The 20,903-nt window shown below is 37.1% G+C and overlaps 1 protein-coding gene across 1 annotated transcript; it reads left to right on the forward strand.

Moving 5' to 3' along the window:
* The first annotated feature begins 6,572 nt into the window (after positions 1–6,572).
* On the forward strand, positions 6,573–11,077 carry LOC106178554 (uncharacterized). Its single transcript, XM_087010121.1, has 8 exons — positions 6,573–6,729; positions 7,155–7,380; positions 7,749–7,852; positions 8,219–8,295; positions 8,430–8,569; positions 8,794–9,218; positions 9,599–9,717; positions 10,087–11,077. Exons 1-8 carry the CDS (start codon positions 6,673–6,675, stop codon positions 10,133–10,135), a joined length of 1,197 nt encoding a protein of 398 aa, XP_086866247.1. The 5' UTR covers positions 6,573–6,672; the 3' UTR covers positions 10,136–11,077.
* Positions 11,078–20,903: the final 9,826 nt, after the last annotated feature.

Raw genomic sequence — 20,903 nt, forward strand, 5'->3', positions numbered from 1 at the left:
TTTACCATTCAATTGCTCTTGGACATAAAAGGGTCATTGGCAATTTGTATTTGATTGATTCGAGCTGGCTTACCGTGGTCAATCGTAATATCTTGTTCACGTCCTCTGACACACGCACACACACTACACAATCTCTTTAAATTCCTCATCATTACTTCTTCGTCTCATTTGATAAATTTTACCGTCTTTAGTAGCAAGACGTTGCTGCCATTCTTAATGTACAATTTCTGAACCATTGCACTTGCAGTATCAGTATCACTTGTGCCTGATGCTTCCAATATGTGATTCTCTTCTTCATCATCAGTCTGGTGCACCCAAACGTCTCTCGTTTGTTAAGCTATTCCCCTGTTAGGTACATGCATATATTTCGGTTCTTTCCTTTCCTCATTTCATTATGGCGTATTTAATTGTCACATTTCAATTTTATACACAGATTGAATGGAATTTACAGATTTAAATTTGGTATACAGCTAGCTGAAATCTCTTGGGGTCGTTTACAACCACACCATAATTTTGTTTCACGTTTGATAACCATAAATGATACCAAAGCTGAGAAGATATCTCCTGAAAAACGAATATAAAACGTGGTAAATCTACGAAATTACATTGAAAACAATGTATTTGTAATAACCAGACGGTGGTTATGCACTTTCTTTGATTTCTTTTTCACCAATAAGTCAACTGAGACAGACAGGAATAGTTTTCTGCTACATGATTTATTCAAGCGACTGAAGACTCAGGTCACCTCTACCGTATCTATAACTATCTCTAACTCTCTCAGTCTGTAAGTCTGTAAGTCTCCAAGTATATCTGTCAGTGGCTCAGTCACTGCCTTTATACTCTATCTTAATTAGCATTTCAAATTACCTTTCATAACTGACATGAAACATGCCATGCCTAAATACATTGACTTAATTGTAGATACATTAAAATTAAATCTTGATTTGCATTTTAAATGAACTTCTCTTAACCTTCCATGCAACATGTCATGTCTATATACATTTGAATAATTAAACGTACAAATATATACATATCTCATGTATGCAAATTTAGAACACTATCAGTTCTAATTAACGGTTCACTACAGTACTGTATAATAAAAATGTAACAAAAATGGCAATAGGGTCATTCAAGAACGACCTCACCTCAGTGAGGAATGACGACAGCAGTCTGGATCTTTCGAACGTTTATTCACCGACTCTCCCTTTATAAAACTTAACAAATATTTTTACTCAATTTCTCCGTACTGATCACGCATTTACTTGTTTTCTTTTCCATTGTCTTTGCGTGATTACAAAATATTTTCCATTCGCATGTTGCAAGTCACCATGTAACATTTCCTTATTAGGTAATCCCTAAGATACTTGTTTTCAATTAAAGATATCTAAAATATTATTTGGATTACTCATGCTTGGACCTTGTCCAAAACTCAGTTATCATGTGATAAATAGATGATCAAAATTAAAATATGTTATGAAATTAACCAATCACATTAATTGTTACTGACGTTGACCTTTTCCATCTTTTTCTGACACTAAAAACATGTTCTACACTTGTTGACTCTTGGTGAAACTTAACTTACACTCAATAACTCTCTATCCTTTTACTCGTTTGATACAGTTTTTGTTATTATCTGTAATTAGTGAAAGTGTGAGTCATTTGCATTACTACAAACAGGCTTAAAATAAGGAAAATAATTTCTAGTATTTTGCATTTCACATGAGAATACTGATTTTGTATTCACTTGTCTAAACATAAATTTAAAAACACAGCATTTTAAAATTAAAATTCTTCTTCTATAAACCGCACTGAACATGCACATAGATATTTATAACAAATACAAATATGAACCGTATTTTTTCTTATCTAACACACATCAAAAAGCTGGCATTACATAAATTTTGCCGTAAGGATATAGTTAACTATGTCTAAATGCAGATTTCCAAGAAATAGTAATTTTTGTCAGTAAAATTGTGACATCACTCGGATCGGATCGACAGCATGCCAAAGCAAGTCCAGTACCTATTCAAAAACGACAAGATAAGTTCTTTTCGCTCTCTTCATATAAATAACCGTTCCTGAGGACTGGCCGTACTGACAGCAGTTTGGCAAATTCAGCGGGAGGTTTGTATATATTTATTTATTTATTTATTTGTTTATTTATTCATTTATTTTTTGTCACTGTATCGCTTTGAGAGATAGCTTGACGAACGAGCGACTGTCAGCAACTTTTCAGGTGCTGCCATGGTTTCTGCAAAAATGGGGATATGGTGTAAAGATTGCTGTTCATATGCTAACTGTGATAGCAGATGATGTCTAAATTATAGCCTTTTTTAAAGAAGCAGATTTTTTGTTGTTCAGTAAAATTTCTGACTTCACGACCAATAGTTATTCAGAATAGCTAGTTGAAATACATGAGTGTCGAATGCCTTTATTTACACTTCCAAGAAGAACAAAAAGAAGGAAAAATAAATCTGATATTTAACATTGTTACAGGAAAATATTGTATTCATTGTACTCTTTCTGGTGGGTTTTCTGGAGTTTGATCTGGATAGATCTATTAAGACTTACAAGAAGGAACAAAATATTTTCATTGTCAGTAAATTGTTGGCATCATTGTAGTCATTAAGCCTCGGTGCTCATGTATTGCTGATGTTTTCGGATACAATTGTATTTGATGACTCAGATACATTTTTTCTCTATTCATAAAAGCGTTGCCTGGTTTCAATCAATGCTATAGCCTCAAAAAATAGAAGATAACCCATATTACAACCTACCTGAATATTTTTTTAATATTTTTGTAACAACCAGTAATACCGTCATAATAATTAAAACGAATTCTACCACAATGGACCAGATTTTGGAAACATGGCAAATTAAAGGAGATAGGAGAGCTGAGATATTGCCAACATCAGAATATGGACAATAGTTTCCACTGATTTTGCATCGTGGAACGGAGTACGATCTCTTCTCGAAAAAGACGAAGAGATCGGGCCCAGCGTTGACAGAACTCTATTTAATAACAAAGTGTGGTTTGCAAGTCCTCAACGCGATCGAGGGTAATGTGGCAGTGGCATCAATTATCGGACCAGCTCGCATGGGAAAATCGTTTATTATTTCTGCATAATTAGTATGTATATGATTTAACAATAGGCAGGTATAAATATTGTGCCTCAAAAGGTGAAATTTAGATCGATAAATCAAATATGTCTGAACACCCTATTATTCCGGGTTTTTTTACTTCTAAGTACTCGAAATCGATTAGCAAATGCCTAATGGCCGTTTATTTTGTGTTTACTTTAGTAGTGAATAGGAAAAAAGGAAAAGTGCGTATCAAAAGAACGATTGTCGAAGATTTGACAATGTCAGAGAGGTTTAAATTTGAACCTGCATGCCATGTGAAGGGCATGTTGTTTTATAGCATCGGTGGTTCTTGGATATAGCACATGAGGTCTGCACACCCTATTATTCCGGATTTTTTTACTCGTAAGTACTCGAAATCGATTAGCAAATGACGGGCCCTTTAAACATTTATAGAATCTCTAACCACGGGGTTACAACAGATGTTACTCCTTGCTCTAACAAAGCCTGTGTTTACATGTGACACAAAAGACTTTTTAACGTGTTTGTCACAGCGCCGACGAAGGAAAAGTGGACTGCATCAAATAACGCCTAATGGCCGTTTATTTTGTGTTTACTTTAGTAGTGAATAGGAAAAAAAGGAAAAGTGCGTATCAAAAGAACGATTGTCGAAGATTTGACAATGTCAGAGAGGTTTAAATTTGAACCTGCGTGCCATGTGAAGGGCATGTTGTTTTATAGCATCGGTAGTTCTTGGATATAGCACATGAGGTCTGCGCACCCTATTATTCCGGATTTTTTTACTCGTAAGTACTCGAAATCGATTAGCAAATGACGGGCCCTTTAAACATTAATAGAATCTCTAACCACGGAGTTACAACAGATGTTACTCCTTGCTCTAACAAAGCCTGTGTTTACATGTGACACAAAAGACTTTTTAACGTGTTTGTCACAGCGCCGACGAAGGAAAAGTGGACTGCATCAAATAACACCTAATGGGCGTTTATTTTGTGTTTACTTTAGTAGTGAATAGGAAAAAAAGGAAAAGTGCGTATCAAAAGAACGATTGTCGAAGATTTGACAATGTCAGAGAGGTTTAAATTTGAACCTGCGTGCCATGTGAAGGGCATGTTGTTTTATAGCATCGGTGGTTCTTGGATATAGCACATGAGGGAGGAGCGAACTATTTTTATTTTGACACCTTTCAGTTTCCCCAGCGCATTAACATCGCCTATCTTCCCCTTCCCCCTCTTTCGCACTCCCTCTAAAAAGTGTGCCATTCTTGTCATTGTGTAGGTTGTATTTGCATTCACTTTTGTGTCTACCAATCTGTTTGGGAAAGAGGGGGTCTGCATGCAAGTAGTGTGAACACTTTTACTCTAAAGAGAAGTACTTAGCGCAAAGTTAAACATTGAAAAGACTGCGGTGTTCACAGCAACCCATGCCCTAGTTGCTTTCATAGAGCAAGTTGAATTGAGACCGATAAGAATAACCTGTTTGACATTACATGTCTGCATTTTCGTTCAATACCCATCATAAAATATACTGTAACAATCTGGCAACCCAGTTATCAACACAGGAGTTCTGTCATTGTAAATAATGCGCCTACCCGTTTAAAAATGCTTGCCTTTTCAGCTTGGGAAGTTGGAACACAACTTTATTTATCAATTGTTTGGGAAAGAAGAGGAGAATCTGTATTCAAAAGTCATTTTATTTTAAGTAAAATAAACTAAGTACTCTATTCATGTCTGATCTCGTCATTTAAGAATTTTGGGTGATTTGGACATATTCCCCGTGGGCCATGAGATCAACAGAGAGACCAGGGGCCTCTGGATCTCGACCAATGGTATGCAGAAAGCAAATGGAGATACTGTCGTGTTCATTGATACTGAAGGCACAGATAATCTCTCTCTCTCTCTCTCTCTCTCGCTCTCTCCACAATACATACACTCACATACTACCTCCCCTTTCACCTGACCACTTCTCAGGCACATTTTCATATTTGCTGTAAAATTAATGCGCAGAGTGGTTAGAATGAAGAGATTAAAAACAGTTTTTTATTTGAACTTTATATCTTTTAAAGATGCATCTGAAGCGAGTTGACATGTTATATCATTGAGACCATTCCCACATATATTTACATGTAGATCGATCTGTCCCCCTGGGGAGTCTCATTAGATTGCTGTCAGCTTAATCGGCTTAAATGTCTGTCCTGCCTACTGAATGCTGTAAGGGGGTAATTCACTTTTGTGGGCGATCGGCTCCCGGAAGCTGACAGCAATTCAGCGTGAACTCCCAGGGAGTTAATTAGATCTAGATGGATCGATCTAAATTTGTGGGAACCCAGTCATTGACTCTAAACCTATCCAAATGCCGTTCACCATATTATAGACCACATTCAGATTTACAAATCTTACTAGCTGGGTCGGTCCAATTCTGCCAGGGATTTTCGCAAAGTGCAATAAGTGGAATCAGCTTAATTGTCTGACGCACCTCCTCTAGCAACTTAGGGGTAATTAACTATCGTATGCCGATTAATAGCCCTATTCCACATCGCCTACGAATTCCACGTACCGCCAGGAATTAATACATTTTAAAAATCGTGAGGAACCGTGGAAATTTGCAATTTTTTGTAAAAAATCCTGACCCTGTAGGATTCAGTTACAAATTTGTTAAAATAGACTTATTAATATTCGTGAAATTCTGCTTGAACAGCACGAATGTTGCCAATAAACAGTTACGATTTGCAAAAATGACATAAGAACACTTAAAAGATAAAGGATTCAGTAAATAGAAAGCTAAGTATCGATCTATATCTGTCGAACGCACCTACGATTCTGGCACGATTATAAATGTAATCTTAACTGTTATTGAAATTTAAAGAAAATTTCTCCGAGACAGATAAAACAGTCCCTCGGCCCTGCTTTAAAGAATCGTAGCCAGATCGTGGTCAGACGAATACTTCACGATTCCCAGATTAAGGTAAAAAATATGTAAGAGTGGCTAAAAATATCTAGGTATCAGTTACGCTATCTAATAATGCCCCACGGATTTGTTAAGAATCAACCAAGATTTGTTTGCATTTAGGAGTTCGGGACCAAAAATTTTACAGCTCAATTTTTTGTCCCGATTTTATAATATCTCAAAAACTGCAAGAACTGACTGAGAATAAACAAGAAATAAAAAATTAAGATTGAAGAGTTATCACGATTAAAGTAAGAACCTTGGGATTTATCAATTCCTGGTGGTTTGTGGAAGCTGATTCCACTTTTGCACTTTAGGGATACTCCGCTCGCTTCATACGTAACATTTTAATGATAAATGTAAGGTTTTGAAAAAAAATTATGTTAAAAACATGTATGTTACATTTTAGGTTAAAAAACTCATATCTCACTCGTGAATGGTGTGTTGTTTTTAGCGAAATGTAGTGTTGTATTCACAGTGGTACTTACATATATTTAAAATTAAAGTTGGTATTATTGAAGGCACGTCATCGACAAATCGTTATGCCAGAGCACCCCTTCAGCCTTCCCAGTCCCAAGTCACGACCGATTCCGCCTAGACTTCCTGTGGTTAATCCGCGACAAGCAAATGAAACTAACAGTAGATGGCAGGAGTGTAACTGCCAACACTTTTTTCCAAGAAAAGGTTGGTTGAATATTTTTAAGACAGTAAGTTTAATGATCTCCATTATATATATTTGGAGTTGCAAATTATGTGTATTTTATTTAAATTTTTGTATAAAGTGATAAAAGCAAGGCAATTGATTTCAATAAAAGACTGTCATTTATGCAATTTATTTGGAATATGAAGGCAAAAGCCCAACGAAAGGTTCAGTAGTCCAAGGGGCCATTGGCCTGATTTTTTTCAAAACTATTTTATTTGTTCCTTCGGGTTGTAATTAGTTCAAAGTAGGTCAAAACAAGCGTTTTTCAGTTTTAGTGATGCTGTTATATGTATTGTAGGTGACTGAAAAAACCACTTAACAGAACTATTTTAAGTGCCCATATTCTTATAAGCTATTGTGTCCATATGGTACCAATTGTCACAATTCTATCATCGTTTTTTTGTAGGTATTAAAATGCTGGGGTGGTAAAAGGACTCTGGGTGAATTTTTTCAAGAATGCAATTGCATGGAGATTCCCCTTCCTGCAACCGATCATTGCTTTCTTGCAAAAATGGTCGAAAATCCACAGAGGGTTTTTCAGGCATTTTGGGAGACCCTGAAGGGTGTCATCAGTGACATTCTCTGCAACATTAGAGCTAAAAGAACCTGTTCGACCAACGAAGTTATTTCAGGTGAGTTGATATCTGTAGACCAACTTGTTTTGCACTTGTTTATTTATACTAGAAATAGATATACTACCAATTATTGTAATCTTTGTAATTTGTAATCTGCTGTATTTCACGAATCGATATTTTTGAAATCAAATCCTAACAATGAATAGCCAAAGGTCTTCATAAACTTTTCACTGACCAATTTGCCTTAGGTATATGCAAATGCTGCATGATTGAAAAGTTTTGAAGATACAGTTTACCTGTCTTTGCTCAAAGCAAACACAAATTCTTACTTAGATTATAATCAGTAATGAGCTGTTGTTTGAGTAGTTAAAGGCATCAAACTCGGTGTTACATGTAACACAAGGAAAACTCCAAATCATTTCCAGGGCCAAAACTTGCAGCCTACATGGAGACGCTTTTCCAGAGTTTAAAAACCGAAAGGGAACAGATCATGCGTTTTCTTGTCGCAGCATTTGAAGAGTGGTTTAACGTAAGAAAAGATTTTATTTCCATCATCAGTTTTAAATGATGCGGTCTGTTATCTTCTGGTCGCTAGTTGGAAAAGAAGGTTATGAAGGGGGTACAATCATCGATCATTGATAACTCCTCGTATAGACTTGAAGCGGTTATTATAAGAAACTACACATGTTATTTAGCCATACAAATATGCTTTGTGGAACATTCATAAGAGTGTCAACTTGTAAGCCTTATTTACCCAGCTATGCTGTCAGCGCGGGAATTTATCCCGTAGCTTAACGATAAATTTCAAATTTTATAATTTATATATGCAATACTCTCAACATCTTTTCAAACCTCCCAACTTGACTGCTCATCTTTTATCCTTGTTGTTCCTTAGGTCTTAGTGTCATTTCACAATGAAGACCGGAAGGAACCACCTTTAGAGGAAGAACAGGACGAAAGTCTTGAAGAAAGGTGACTGGAAAAATAGACATCTTATAGCAGTCTTACCAACAATGCAATTCTTTTATTTCGTGTATACCCCCAAATCAAACAATGTTTTCAACAGATATAGGTATTTATTTTCATGATAGCTCTCTGGTTTCCAGGAAGGTATCGAAGGTATCCCTTCGCGAAATAGAAGTCATGGCAATGAAAAAAGTTCAGGAGGATTGCAGTGCACAGTGGGATTGTCTTTCTTATAAGGACGGGTCAGACGACTCTCACCAAGAAATCTGGCAGCGCATAGGTAAGGTGATTAAATTTAGTTCTACGTTTGTTGGGGTCACCAACCTAAAAACCTTCACGCGCTGGTGAATACTCAATACGGGTCAGACTTTTTGGCAGTAACATGTATTTTTTGTGTGTGTGTGTGTGTGTGTGTGTGTGTGTTATAGAAAAAGAGAGAGAGGAAGGGGGAGAGGGATGAAAGAAGGAAGGGTTGTTAGTTTGTGTATCATTTTTCTTTTGCAGAGGATGTTTGTATGAAACATCGCAAGAAGAACAAGTCCGAATCTGAAGCCTACTGTACTAAACTAGTAAAATGCTTATCAGGGGACATCCATCGCAACCTGTATGAAAATGTGCACTATTCCGAGACTGATTTCCAAATGGATCTACAGCATCTGGAGCGCCGTTATTTTCACGGGGCCAGTGGACCCTTCAAACAAAAAGTGTTTGAAAAAGAGAAAAATGAGCTCGAACAGAATTTCAGTCTATTGCAAAAAGACCGACAAATGGCGTCAAGTGTCATTAAGAAAAATGCTGATCTAAGTCGTGAAATTTCACAACAGAGAGGAAGACAGTTGGAATTGGAAAAACAGATGGAAAGAAATCGCAGTCGGTTCAAGGAAGAAATTCAAAGCGAACAGTTTAACTTCCAGGAAAAGGAGAAAGAGGTTAATGAGTTATTTTTCTCCTTTATTTAGGAGACATATTTGATCGTTTCCTACATGTTAAATTAACTGACTAACCATGTGATCTAGAAAACCAATACAGCTTCTCTGAATTTTTAACACTTTAAAGATTTGTGTAATATATGGATTTCAAAATTAAAATACACAATTGTACATCAAAGAAACGTTTTCCCTTTCATTATGTTATGGACAATAACTGATTTCAAAGAGATAAAGACCCCTATCCCAAAGTGAACAGTTACGATTTCATACCTGTTTATCAAAGGCGATACTGTCATTGTAATGCATCCCACTGTATGACTTGGAAGCTATAGAACAATACTATGCTGTAAATGTATTTATGATATATCCACTTATTTTAGCTTTACAACAATCACCGGAGGCATCTTGAGGATACTGAAAGATCATTTGAGAGACATAAAGCTGATTCGGAGAAGAGAATGAAGGCGTGTCTAGAGAAAATGGCGCTTAATCAACGTAGGCAAGTATTGGAATTTTTCCTTTCGTGATTGTAGGACACGAATGTTTATATAATTCTACTGTAAAATCAACCCCCTGGGTCGAGAACCCATGCCCTACCTGCCACACTTTACAAAACCCACTGCAGAAGAAGGAACAAAGAGGGGTGGTCTGTGATTTTCCTCCACGCGTACATATTGTGTGTTGACTGATAAAAGTTAAAACCCTGTTTTTTGACTACTGTGGATATCAGTGTTTCAGCTAAAACAATCCTCCGTGACCTGACATCATCATTATATATATATATATATATATATATATATATATATATATATATATATATATATATATATATATTTTTTTTCATTTGATGATTTTGTTTTCAATTAAGGCCGTCTTACCCCAGATTCAAGAGACGTTTTCGTTATGGTGTTGAATGATGATGAAGATGGTGGTGATTATTATTATTAACTCATGGGAATCAACTACGACTTCGATGTTAATACAGATGAAGATTGAGGCTCTCTCCGTATCATTTGAATTTCTCATTATCAATGGAACTGTTGGACCCGGGAGTTTGGTAGCAATTTACTGGCCGCCAATATTGCACACATCCCTGATCCCGGTCCTATCTTGCTTTGGGAACTGTTTGTACTATACACTGTATGTTGTAGCTGTTTGTAGTATGAAGGAGTAGACATTGTGAAGATGGTGAACCGATTAATGGGCGGTGATTACCCTAAATACCATCGGAAACGAGGTTTATAAGAGTATCCATGCTCTTAAAAAGGCGAGATGTGGCTACTTTCTCTCCTTTGTTGTCTTCTGTTTTATTATTAGTTCTATAAACTCAACTGTAAACAAAAAATGTATGAAAACTGAAATATTTATTCATTTTTGAAAATCTGAAGTTCATGTTTTTCCTTTCTATTTTTTTGTTTTGCTTTTGAATAAGTTACTTTTGTACATGTACATAAGTACAAGGAAGGACGATGTTTGATCGTGTCGTTTTAAAAATGGCCTACGAGCTTACTAGTATATACATCCAATCCCGAAGGGGTTTAAATTATATATAACGATAACAACTAACAAGAGTGTTTTTTTCTGATACAAAGACAATGTACATAAGCATGCTAGGTTTATTTCTGTTAATTTGCTTCGAGTTTGTATTTAAGTTTGTTTTATGTATACACCATTTGACAATCTCCTAAGTGGTTTGAAACTGTGGTTTTAAATTTATCTGATGTTTTTTATTTCAATATATATATTGCAAAATTTATTTTGGTTAGAATATTTCAATACTAGTTACATGTACATACATGTCACATCAATTGAAGTAAACAATAAATTCATATACAACAGAAACCAGAAGTGTTATAGTATGGTATGACAACACTCCCAAATATCATAAGCGACAAATTCCAGAATTTCGTGTTTGTTCATGGTGTAAATGTGTACTGTGAATGTCCCTTGCGTTAAATACATGGTTTTCTCTTTTTTTACATGTTATTTAAAACGCGAATAGTTTAGATTTGTATCGAAGCCTTTCTGTAACCTTATGTACACCAATTTCATGAATATTGTGCTGCGTTTATCATACTGACGACTCTCTAGAAACTGTGTTAGTTGAGACAAAACTTTATGAATGCGTTTCTGAACCAAAAATACCCGGAAGCACATGCATGGCGACGAAATGCACTTTCCATTATCGCTTATTGCTTATGTAAAAATTTCCTAAAAAATATGTTTCACTATATCAGGTGTGTCCTGAAGTGCATGCGTATTGATAAGTTTTAAGGCGAAAATAGGCTCCCTGACAACCTCACATATGGGCAATAAATTCACATGTGATTTCTCAATATCTGGTCGCGAGATAGCGTAAACGAACCCTAACCTATGGTACGCTCTGATGAAAGTAGGGGAGACCGGGGCTAGTTGGACCCCGGGGTAAGTTGGCCCCCCATCAATTTATGACAAAGTAACTATGGGGTAAATCACATCACATCATTTGTAAAGTGAACGTATCCAATAGTGCTAAGAAAGTGTCGGCAGTGAGTCTAAATGAAATAATTTAGCATCTTAAAATAACTTTATTGAAGAGACTTGATGGGGGGGGGGGGGGGGGGGGGCAACTTACCCCGGGGTCCAACTAGCCCCGGTCTCCCCTAGATTGCATCGGTAGAATGCAGTGAACATTAAAAGCATATTGTTAAGACTTTTCTGCATCTACAAAGATTAAGACTGGCAAGCTAGAATTACCTGACCATTACGAGGAAAGTGCGTGCGACACAGTCCGTGCACAGTACTTTGAAATAACTTCGGCTATGTATATCGGAAATGCAATTAGTATCATACAGCGTCCTTGCCTTCTAGTGGGTAGGCAGCCACCTGTGCAGTCTAGACGCTGTGACGAACAAGGTGACGGTTATCCGATTTACAAGGAAATAGCGTGCGGGCCAGTGCAGGGGGATTCATATTAGATGGTGCTGAAGTTTCTTGGAGCTTGTCTTATTGAGAAAACAGAGATATTTGTAGGTAGAAATCCTATTGCAAATTGACCCAGAATAGCATCGGTTCTTTCAGGGTGCTCTATACACACACTGGACAAAAGAAGTGTCACCCCTACTGAGACAATACTATGGGGGAGATAAATGACTGTGGAATGATATGCTCCTGGTATCATTTTATTAACATCAAATTTCACAAAAAATCATAAAATGAGAACAAAATATACATTCTACCATAATATGCAGTTTCAGGTCCAAAATTAGTACTTAGTGGCATAGCCACGTGACCTAATAATAGGTGCCAGTCTACGAAGCAAGGATTCATATAATTGTCTGATGCGTTCAGGGCTTATGCTGGCCCAAGCATGAAACACTGAATATATCAGAGTTTCACTGCTGGTTAGACGGACATTTGTAAAAAGTTTTGACATATCATTCCACACATTTTCTATTATGTTAACATCCGGACTCTGGGCAGGCCACATCACCCTGCGAATGTCCAGTTGGTCAAACCAATCATCAACTGCTCTGGGCCTGTGACAAGGAGCATTGTCATCCTGGTGAACAAATGGATAATTCCTGTCACCAAACATGTTAGTAATAGATGGTAGCAAGCCTGACTCCAAAACATCGATATATTTCCAGTGATTCATGTTTCCATTAACCACTATAAATTCGCCCAAGCCATGGATGCCGATGCAGCCCCACACCATGATGAATATGCTGCTCCGGGTTCGAAAATTCAGTGCATGTGGTTAAAATGCTTTACCAGCAGTTTGCCAGCATAGTACCCGTCTGTCATTAGAGGTCAGACCAAAGCGACACTCATCAGAAAAAAATATATAGAACCAATTGTCATGAACTGTCCAGTTCCAGATCCTGTTGACCCTAGTTTACTCTACGTTGGCTGTTTTGTAACGATATAAGAGGTTTCAGTCTTGCTATCCTGCTGTACACTCTCTGAGCATGTAACCGACGCCTAGCAATTTTCACAGACACATTCTTATGTGTGAAATTGTTCCACTGTGTTGTCAACTGACAAGCAGTGTCGAACTTTGACAACCTGGACATCAAAATTAGTCGTCGGTCTTCACGGCCAGTATTTTTTCTTGGACGACCCATCAGAGGCAATTTGTCTCTTGATCCAGTGTTTCTATACCGAGATCAGACCCTCTGCACGGTTCTGACTGAACAATTCGATTGTATCGATATTCTGACATTGCTTATATTCCGCCTCTTCAGGTTAATAACTTGCACCTATAACTGTTAGATAATTGCCTGTATCTTGCCATATTGGAGGAAGACAGGAATAACATTTGATGTACATGTACAAGACCAACAATACAATTCCATGGTATAGCGGTTTTATACTCATTAGTCACATTATAAGTAGACCAGGCATTATAAGTACCCAAGATCTGCCTACTTTTATTACTCTGAGTTAGGGGGTGACACTTCTTTTGTCCAGTGTGTGTAGTTTCCTACAGGACCCTAAAGTAAATTAGCCCCAAATTCTAAGGAGACCTACATGTATAGGACATATGGAATCCTGTAGGACGTCCGATAAAATACTATAGGGATTATCAGTCCTGTAGGGTGTCCTTTATAGCAGATATTCGTGAAGGGATAAGAACATGATTTTGATATCTATAATATGACGTACAGTAGCATGGTTATTTGAATCACCCAGACACGTGTACAGTCGGGTAGCCGAACCACTGATAAAAGTTCTTTAATAAGATATGTTTTAGACATGCAACAGTCCCTGGGTAGTTTTTCAACAGCCTGTATAAAGGGATATCTAATGGAGTCAGGAATGCTGTTTTAATGATTGCCACAAAATTGAAACTTCGCGTCGAGAATTGCACTTAAAATGTTTATTGGGGTATAATACGGAAATGAACTATTTGGAATCTAGTTTTTTGGTTTGAGCTCGTCTCTCCAGATAGTGCCGCCACTGTTCGATACCATCTATCAACAAAGCCGAAAGGGAAGCTGCGGATCGCTCCTCTGACTGTTTGCCCATAGTATATAACACTACATAACTTCAATTTCTTGTTCCCTTCGTGGACCAATTTATGCAATCCAACACAGATGTTGTCTGTTTAATAAGCATCGATCATCTATTTCAATACACCGTATTGTTCTTATGTATTGAAAACAAAACAGTGTCAATGCGTGTGACACAGAATAATGTAACTCGTGTTGATTCCTCAGAGCAAAAAGTTGGTAAACTTACATTGCATTGATTACATTGCTGGAACATTTTTACACAAAGAAAAGCGTTTCTGAAATCAATTTGTGAAGATAAAAATACAGCATATAAACACAACACACTGGAAGTATGTTTGTTCTCGCTAAAGGTGTGTGCTCTCCGTATACGGAAATACTACACTGAAGTTTTATTCTACTTTAAGTTACATGACTTGCTTATTCACCCATCGCTAACCAAGCAGACGTGGACCAGAGACAAGGTTGTATCTTGACTGTGCATGAAACTACATGTAGGACTGCAGGTGCTTCTTTTTCTATTTGCAAACTTAACTGAAACGTGAGAGGAGGAAGACGTGATCTGCTGCTTGCCTCCTTGTTGTTTGTCACTTTAGCCTCTTGACGGATATTAAACTGTACCTTTCTCCTTTAAAGAGAAATATATTGCCCATATCACTGGTGTGGCGGCGTGTTTTCTGTCAGGCGAATTTCCAAAGTTGCGTGATGTTATTGCCATAGTCAATCTTAGATTTAAACTTTCATCTTCCAAAAATAAAACAGATACATATATATCTTTGTGTGCAGAGATGTAGGGCTGCTTAATGCTAAGATTAAAGCAGGCGTCCATGGCTGTCATGTAGAGAGATGAAGAATCAATACCCTAAATAGAATTAAAATATATGGCCGAGACTAGATGTAATTGACGTCACAACCTGGTTGAAAAGGACTTCGCCAAATGGACTGACAGCTAAAAGCAGCCTTTGATTTATATTCAATTGACATTCACAAAAATAACCTTGTATAGTAATCTCATAAGGCGTATAACGCAGCCGAGGGACATAAAAGGTCCGCTTCACTTTGATGGCCGTTGGATTAAACGACTCCCGTCACTGACGTAATTCTGTCTGCCTTACAGGATAGCTTTGCTGTTATAAGAACATTTCACATGCCCTTGCTGATGTATCTTGTTAACTTTGACCACAGGAAGGTTTTTTTATATGCGCCATCGCCAAGTATTCGGGGCGTCAAGTAATGCAGGAATCGCACCTGTTACAACCCAGGTGTGTTCTGTATGCTTTTGTTACAGATCAAAATTTTTCTACTTGATACCATGGGTATAATGAATGGATAAACACATTTAAACCTTATAAATGTTTGCAACTCCCGTTACACGTCTTACAGATTCTTTTTTTTAACGCACCTGAAGTAGTAAAGACAGTTAACAATGGCAGTTGATATTTAACATTAAAGAGCTAAAAAAAACATTATTATCAGAATTAAAACGAGGAGGCTATAAACCCGTGAAACACGCGTGGGTTAGTTATATTTTCACTCATTGTAATAGACAAATCGAGAAAAGCAGAAATGTGTTCTCACATCAAGTTGTCCATAAATGCCGGTTTCACCCGAAGGAAACATCGCTAATTATATAAAACTTCTTTTAGAAAATACAAAAATATTGTATTTAGTCCGAATCAGAGAATTATTTGTATCACTGCCTCCATACATGCTCATTTTTCTCTTTAAAATATGGGCATTTTGGAACAAGACGTTATTTCATAGAGATTTTGTACTGTCAATACCATATAAATTAGGACATTGCCCTTCCGCTTTTCGCTGGAGTTATTGGTTAAAAGATTGATAGTCTGCTGATGGAAAAGGAATATTTGGGAGACAATCATTCATGTCAAACAGGATTCAAATTCGAAGGACAGTAATTGAAAAAGGAACATTGTATGAACAAGGGTATTAGTACCATTGTTCATATGCTTTTGCGATTCTTTCTCAAACTGTTGTTTTAATCTTATTTCGCCCATTTATCTATATACGTGTATATTTATTTGATTGTATATTTAGTTTTCTACTTATTTATTTATATATCCATTTATGTATTAAAGAGCATATTTCATCCGATTTTTGTACATTTAACACTTTGTACACTATATGGAGAGACCCAGTCCCATCACTGTTCATGGCATGATACGTCCATTGAATGATATATAATGTTGACGACCGCAGTGTCTCCGCGGCATTGTCTGAGCTACCATGTCGGTGATTCTGTTGCTTTCTGTCCACTTTCTGCTTCCTGCACAAGGACAGGGAAATACACTGCAGTTTCCCCAACTCCACCCTCGCAACAACCAACAAACATTCCTACAAGGCGACACCTCTTTCACAATGATGACCTGCTACTTTTTCCAACTTTCTGTCGACTCTCTACATGCCCTGCGTAGGTTGATAGCTTGTGTCTTTCTGTTTAATTTGATTTATCCATCACACACACACACACACACACACACACACACGCCAGCATGTGTAGTGTATACTTTCAACGCCATTTGTGCCTGGATTTAGTGTAAACCCCAATTTGTAGCCTAAAAATACTGACGACATTCAGTTTGAGAAAAAAACTCTACATGTACTTAGCGGTATGTAGTCGGTGCCGGGGTGCCGGCCTCTAGTGAGTAATCTGGGAACTGCGTTGTCTGATTTTACATAAGCCTAGATGCACAAATTAAATCAAGAAGCGTGTACGCACTTTAAATTAAATGTAAAATCGGGAGCAGCTGTAAACACTAAAAACTTGATTGATCTAAACCACATAGTAATTGTATTTTGCAACAGAGCTTGGATAACCTTGCTCTGCTCTGCCGAGATTTTCTTTAGTCCAGCATCCCGTCCATTTGTGATTATATTGTTGGGGATTTTCAAAAGCAAGCACTATTTTGTAACAATTTCTAAGTAAGTTGCTGGGCGACCACAGGCTACATGCATAAAAAGGTTCATGAAAAATTTTTCGAAATTTAAATTTACGAATTTATACAAATATCGAATTGGGAATGGGAGGTAAACATTAGATGCCTTGGTTGGATATTAGAATAAATATTATAGATATATATGAACGATATTAATGGATGCCTTATCACAAGTTCTCTCTCTCTGTCATGAGAGAGAGAGAGAGAGAGAGAGAGAGAGGTATTAAAATTAGAAAGGCCTCATGGCGTATCTTTATTGATAAAACGAAACGCGCACTAAATTTAAAGTTCACCGCCAGACATGACGCTAGAGGTGTTCTTATGTGATCTTAATTAGATAAATACATTTCGACGCAGGATTCTCTGAAAGTAGATCTGGGAGCACTAGAGGACACAGTGAAACTGTTTCTCATTTTTCGTCTATGATGAATTCCACGGGGAAAACAAATGAGAAGTAACATACGAACAAGTAATAACGTTCGGCCCCGACGGACGAATTGATCTTCTTCGTCAATGTATCATGTCTTTTTCTTCTAAAAACTAATAAAAAAGAAACGTCTGGAAAATTTATAAGTTTTAGATAAAATGTTATATCGCCTTGGAGACGTTCGCTGGTATTACCATATGCGATAATACATAGAAGCGGGAGTTTAACTGCAAGCCTTCAAAGATGTGGGGTGCAAATGATGGTCTAGGTACTTAGAAAATGAATGCGTGTAAATGACAGGACGAATGTCTATCTCGACAAAATTAGGGCAATGAGAAAAGTTACCGCACTGACTAAAGGATAACGGCGTGAAGGTTTTAGGTTCCTGATGTTGGTGTAGGTAAAATGAAACCTCGCAAATTAGTGACTACCACTTGTATCCGGGGTATCAGGACAATCCCCCCCTGGACAATCCCCCCCGGACAAGTCCCCCCTCCTCACAGACAATTCCTTCCAGGACAATTCCCTCCGGAAAATTCCCCCCGAAAGATATATATATTTATCGACAAATAAAATGTGAAGAATGTAAAGTGCAAATTTTTTCTAATCCATTTTATGAATATCTCACGTGTGTGATGCAACTCGAGGACAGAAAAAAATTATTTCATTAAACAAAATATTTTCATGGAGTACAAGTACAGATAAATTTAGAAATAGAAGTACTGAAAAATTTGTTAAAATCTGATCAAATTATATCTGCATGTAAAGGTGGGGAAAACAGATGATTTCACTCATCCAGGTAACCCTTTAATGAATTAACTGTTGCTTTTAAATGTTTCATCACTTCTCCCTTGATCAAGTCGCCCGCCTTGAATCAAGATGCATCTGTAGGTAGAGGTGGGGTAAACAGATTTTCTCACTTGTCCAGGTATCCCAATTGATTATCTGCCACTTTTAATTGCTTGACTACTACCCACCTAGCCACAACCCAGCACACTGAAAATATTCATAAAATATCTGTTTACCTGTTCATCTGTTTACTCCAACTGGAGGATAAGTTGTTATACTTTGATTTGATATTTGATAAAACTTTATGTACTTGTACTAAATGAAAAAGGAATTAGATGTAAAAAATTAGTGATGGCATTATGTTAGCACACTAAAATATTAATAAAATGGATGGGATGTCTTGAACTTTATACTTTTTTACTTAATATTTGTATATAAATATATATATTTCTTGGGGGAATCTTCCCGGGCGGAATTATCTTGGGGGGGGGGGGGATCGTCCGTGGTGTGGGAGGGGGAGGGGGGCATTTGGCCGGGAGGAATTGTTCGGGGGTGGGGTGGGGGGGGAGTCCTAAGATCGTATCCGGACCTCTGCATGTAAAGATAATTCAACAAGAGATATTTGCCGGTGAAATCCCTCGTTATAGAAGGTGACTTTATATAGATCTACATGCAGGCATGTAAACACTAACAACACTTTACAACCTCTTTTTTAGTATTGAAAAGCCTCACTGCATGGGAATCGTCAATGAGCGCAGAGGAGACTGGTATCCTTGGGACCCAAAGATAAACAGGGAAGGTTCCACCAGGTCCTTGTACTACACCAAAACGCATGAAAATCATTAAGTTGACAAAAATGGAAACGATCTACTGTACCAGCAATTCCCAGCTTTAGAAACTGTCGCATATTCGTAAATGATGACAGAGTGTTTAGAAAGATTTATGGCCCATTATCAGGTTGATGGGCTTCTTGTCAGACTGTTTTTATAAACTCTTTTGACGGCAGTAGCAAATAATTAAAAAGGCTTTGGAAATTATTATATTGTACATGTAGAACCCATTTCCATTTGACATTTATAGAGCATGAATACACCACGTTCAATCTTTAATTCTTTTTATATTCAAAATTTGTTGAATATTCAAATCCCCTGTTTATTAGTTACTCAGGAATGTATCACCAGCCAATTCACTGAACAATGTCATCGCTCAAAAATATACTCAAAAATTCTGTGAATTTCACATAAAGTCGATATCCCTACAATTCCCGTATGAGAGCTGTGTTGAAAAAATAACCTGGTGCGTTGAAAAATAAGAGAAAATAAACCACATTTAATAATACGGCGCTTGAATTTGTGCCTAAGCTCTTGTGTGTGACTTTAACAAAGAAATGTAGATTAAACTTTAATGGTCGCTTTGTGAGTTGAAGATGGCGTATTTACTTTGTTTTTATCACGTTGATACGTAAATTACAAAGTAAACACAGTGGCGAATACAGGGGCGCTTGCACTCATTAAAGGCGTATTCAAATATAATAAGCAGTAAATATTTTGTGTTATGTAAGGTCTGAATACAGAAAAAGAATTCTCCATTTGGCACCGTATTGATTTCAAGCCTATTAAGTAAAACTTAAGTGTGTGCATTATGTAGCCTACAAGGACTAAATAGTACTTTGTGTGAAAAGGATCTATTTGCAAACCTGGTATACTGTTCTGTCGACAAATACTTCAAGTGTTAGATCGAATCGTTTAGGTTCATCAACTCAGTTAAGATACTTCGTCTTTTTAAATTTGCTGGCTTATTTTTGTGCTATCAAGTTTGCAGCGAATGGCACTTTGCTTCTTGCAAGGGAAACTTAATTAAGTGACATCACATTTCTGTTTTGGTCGCGTATAGACTGTTTGAAGATATTGGAAATGTGAGCATGTTAATGAAAATGGGAAAAACTCGTTTAGTTGGCTTTACTACAGTAATACAGCCAATACCGGAGTACTGGAGTATTTGAAATTTATTTTTTTATCTGGAAAAGTATTTTAACTGACTGATGATTTGCAACAAACATTTGTACGTTGCGCTTCCCTTCTGCATCACTAACTTTCCATCGACAGATATCTGTACATCAAACGGCTCCAAAATGTTTTTCATATTTTGTCAATCATCTGATCTCCGTCAAATAAAAACACCTCTGAGGCCTGCTCTTTAACTTTTCAACTGAACTTCCGTGTATATTGTCATCATGTAGTTCAGAAACATCAAAACTTTTCCCAGTATGTATTGATTAAAAGCGGTTTGCTCATCTTCGGGCCAATTTGACGTCAAGGACGAAGATTAAGCTACCATTTGATTATATGAGACAACCGATGACGTTATCAAATATGGTTTAGAATTGATCACATTTTGCTGACTCAAAGAGAAAAAACACGATTTACAACTACCCAGTTCCTACGTGTACAAATCTAAAGCGCATGATGTTTAGATATATGGCAAAGTGTGCCCGTAATATTATGTTATTTTGTGTTCC

Source organism: Lingula anatina, chromosome 3 (assembly GCF_051362555.1).
Source record: "Lingula anatina isolate TDL-2025a chromosome 3, LinAna3.0, whole genome shotgun sequence".
Taxonomy (NCBI): Eukaryota; Metazoa; Brachiopoda; class Lingulata; order Lingulida; family Lingulidae; genus Lingula; species Lingula anatina.

What these genes read in the sequence shown, in the direction of transcription:
- LOC106178554 (XM_087010121.1), top strand. Translation starts at nt 6,673, where the DNA reads ATGAAACTAACAGTAGATGGCAGGAGTGTAACTGCCAACACTTTTTTC. An exon ending in GACGAAAGTCTTGAAGAAAG is followed by an intron (nt 8,296 to 8,429) that starts GTGACTGGAAAA and finishes TCTGGTTTCCAG; the next exon opens with GAAGGTATCGAAGGTATCCC. An exon ending in TCCAGGAAAAGGAGAAAGAG is followed by an intron (nt 9,219 to 9,598) that starts GTTAATGAGTTA and finishes CACTTATTTTAG; the next exon opens with CTTTACAACAATCACCGGAG.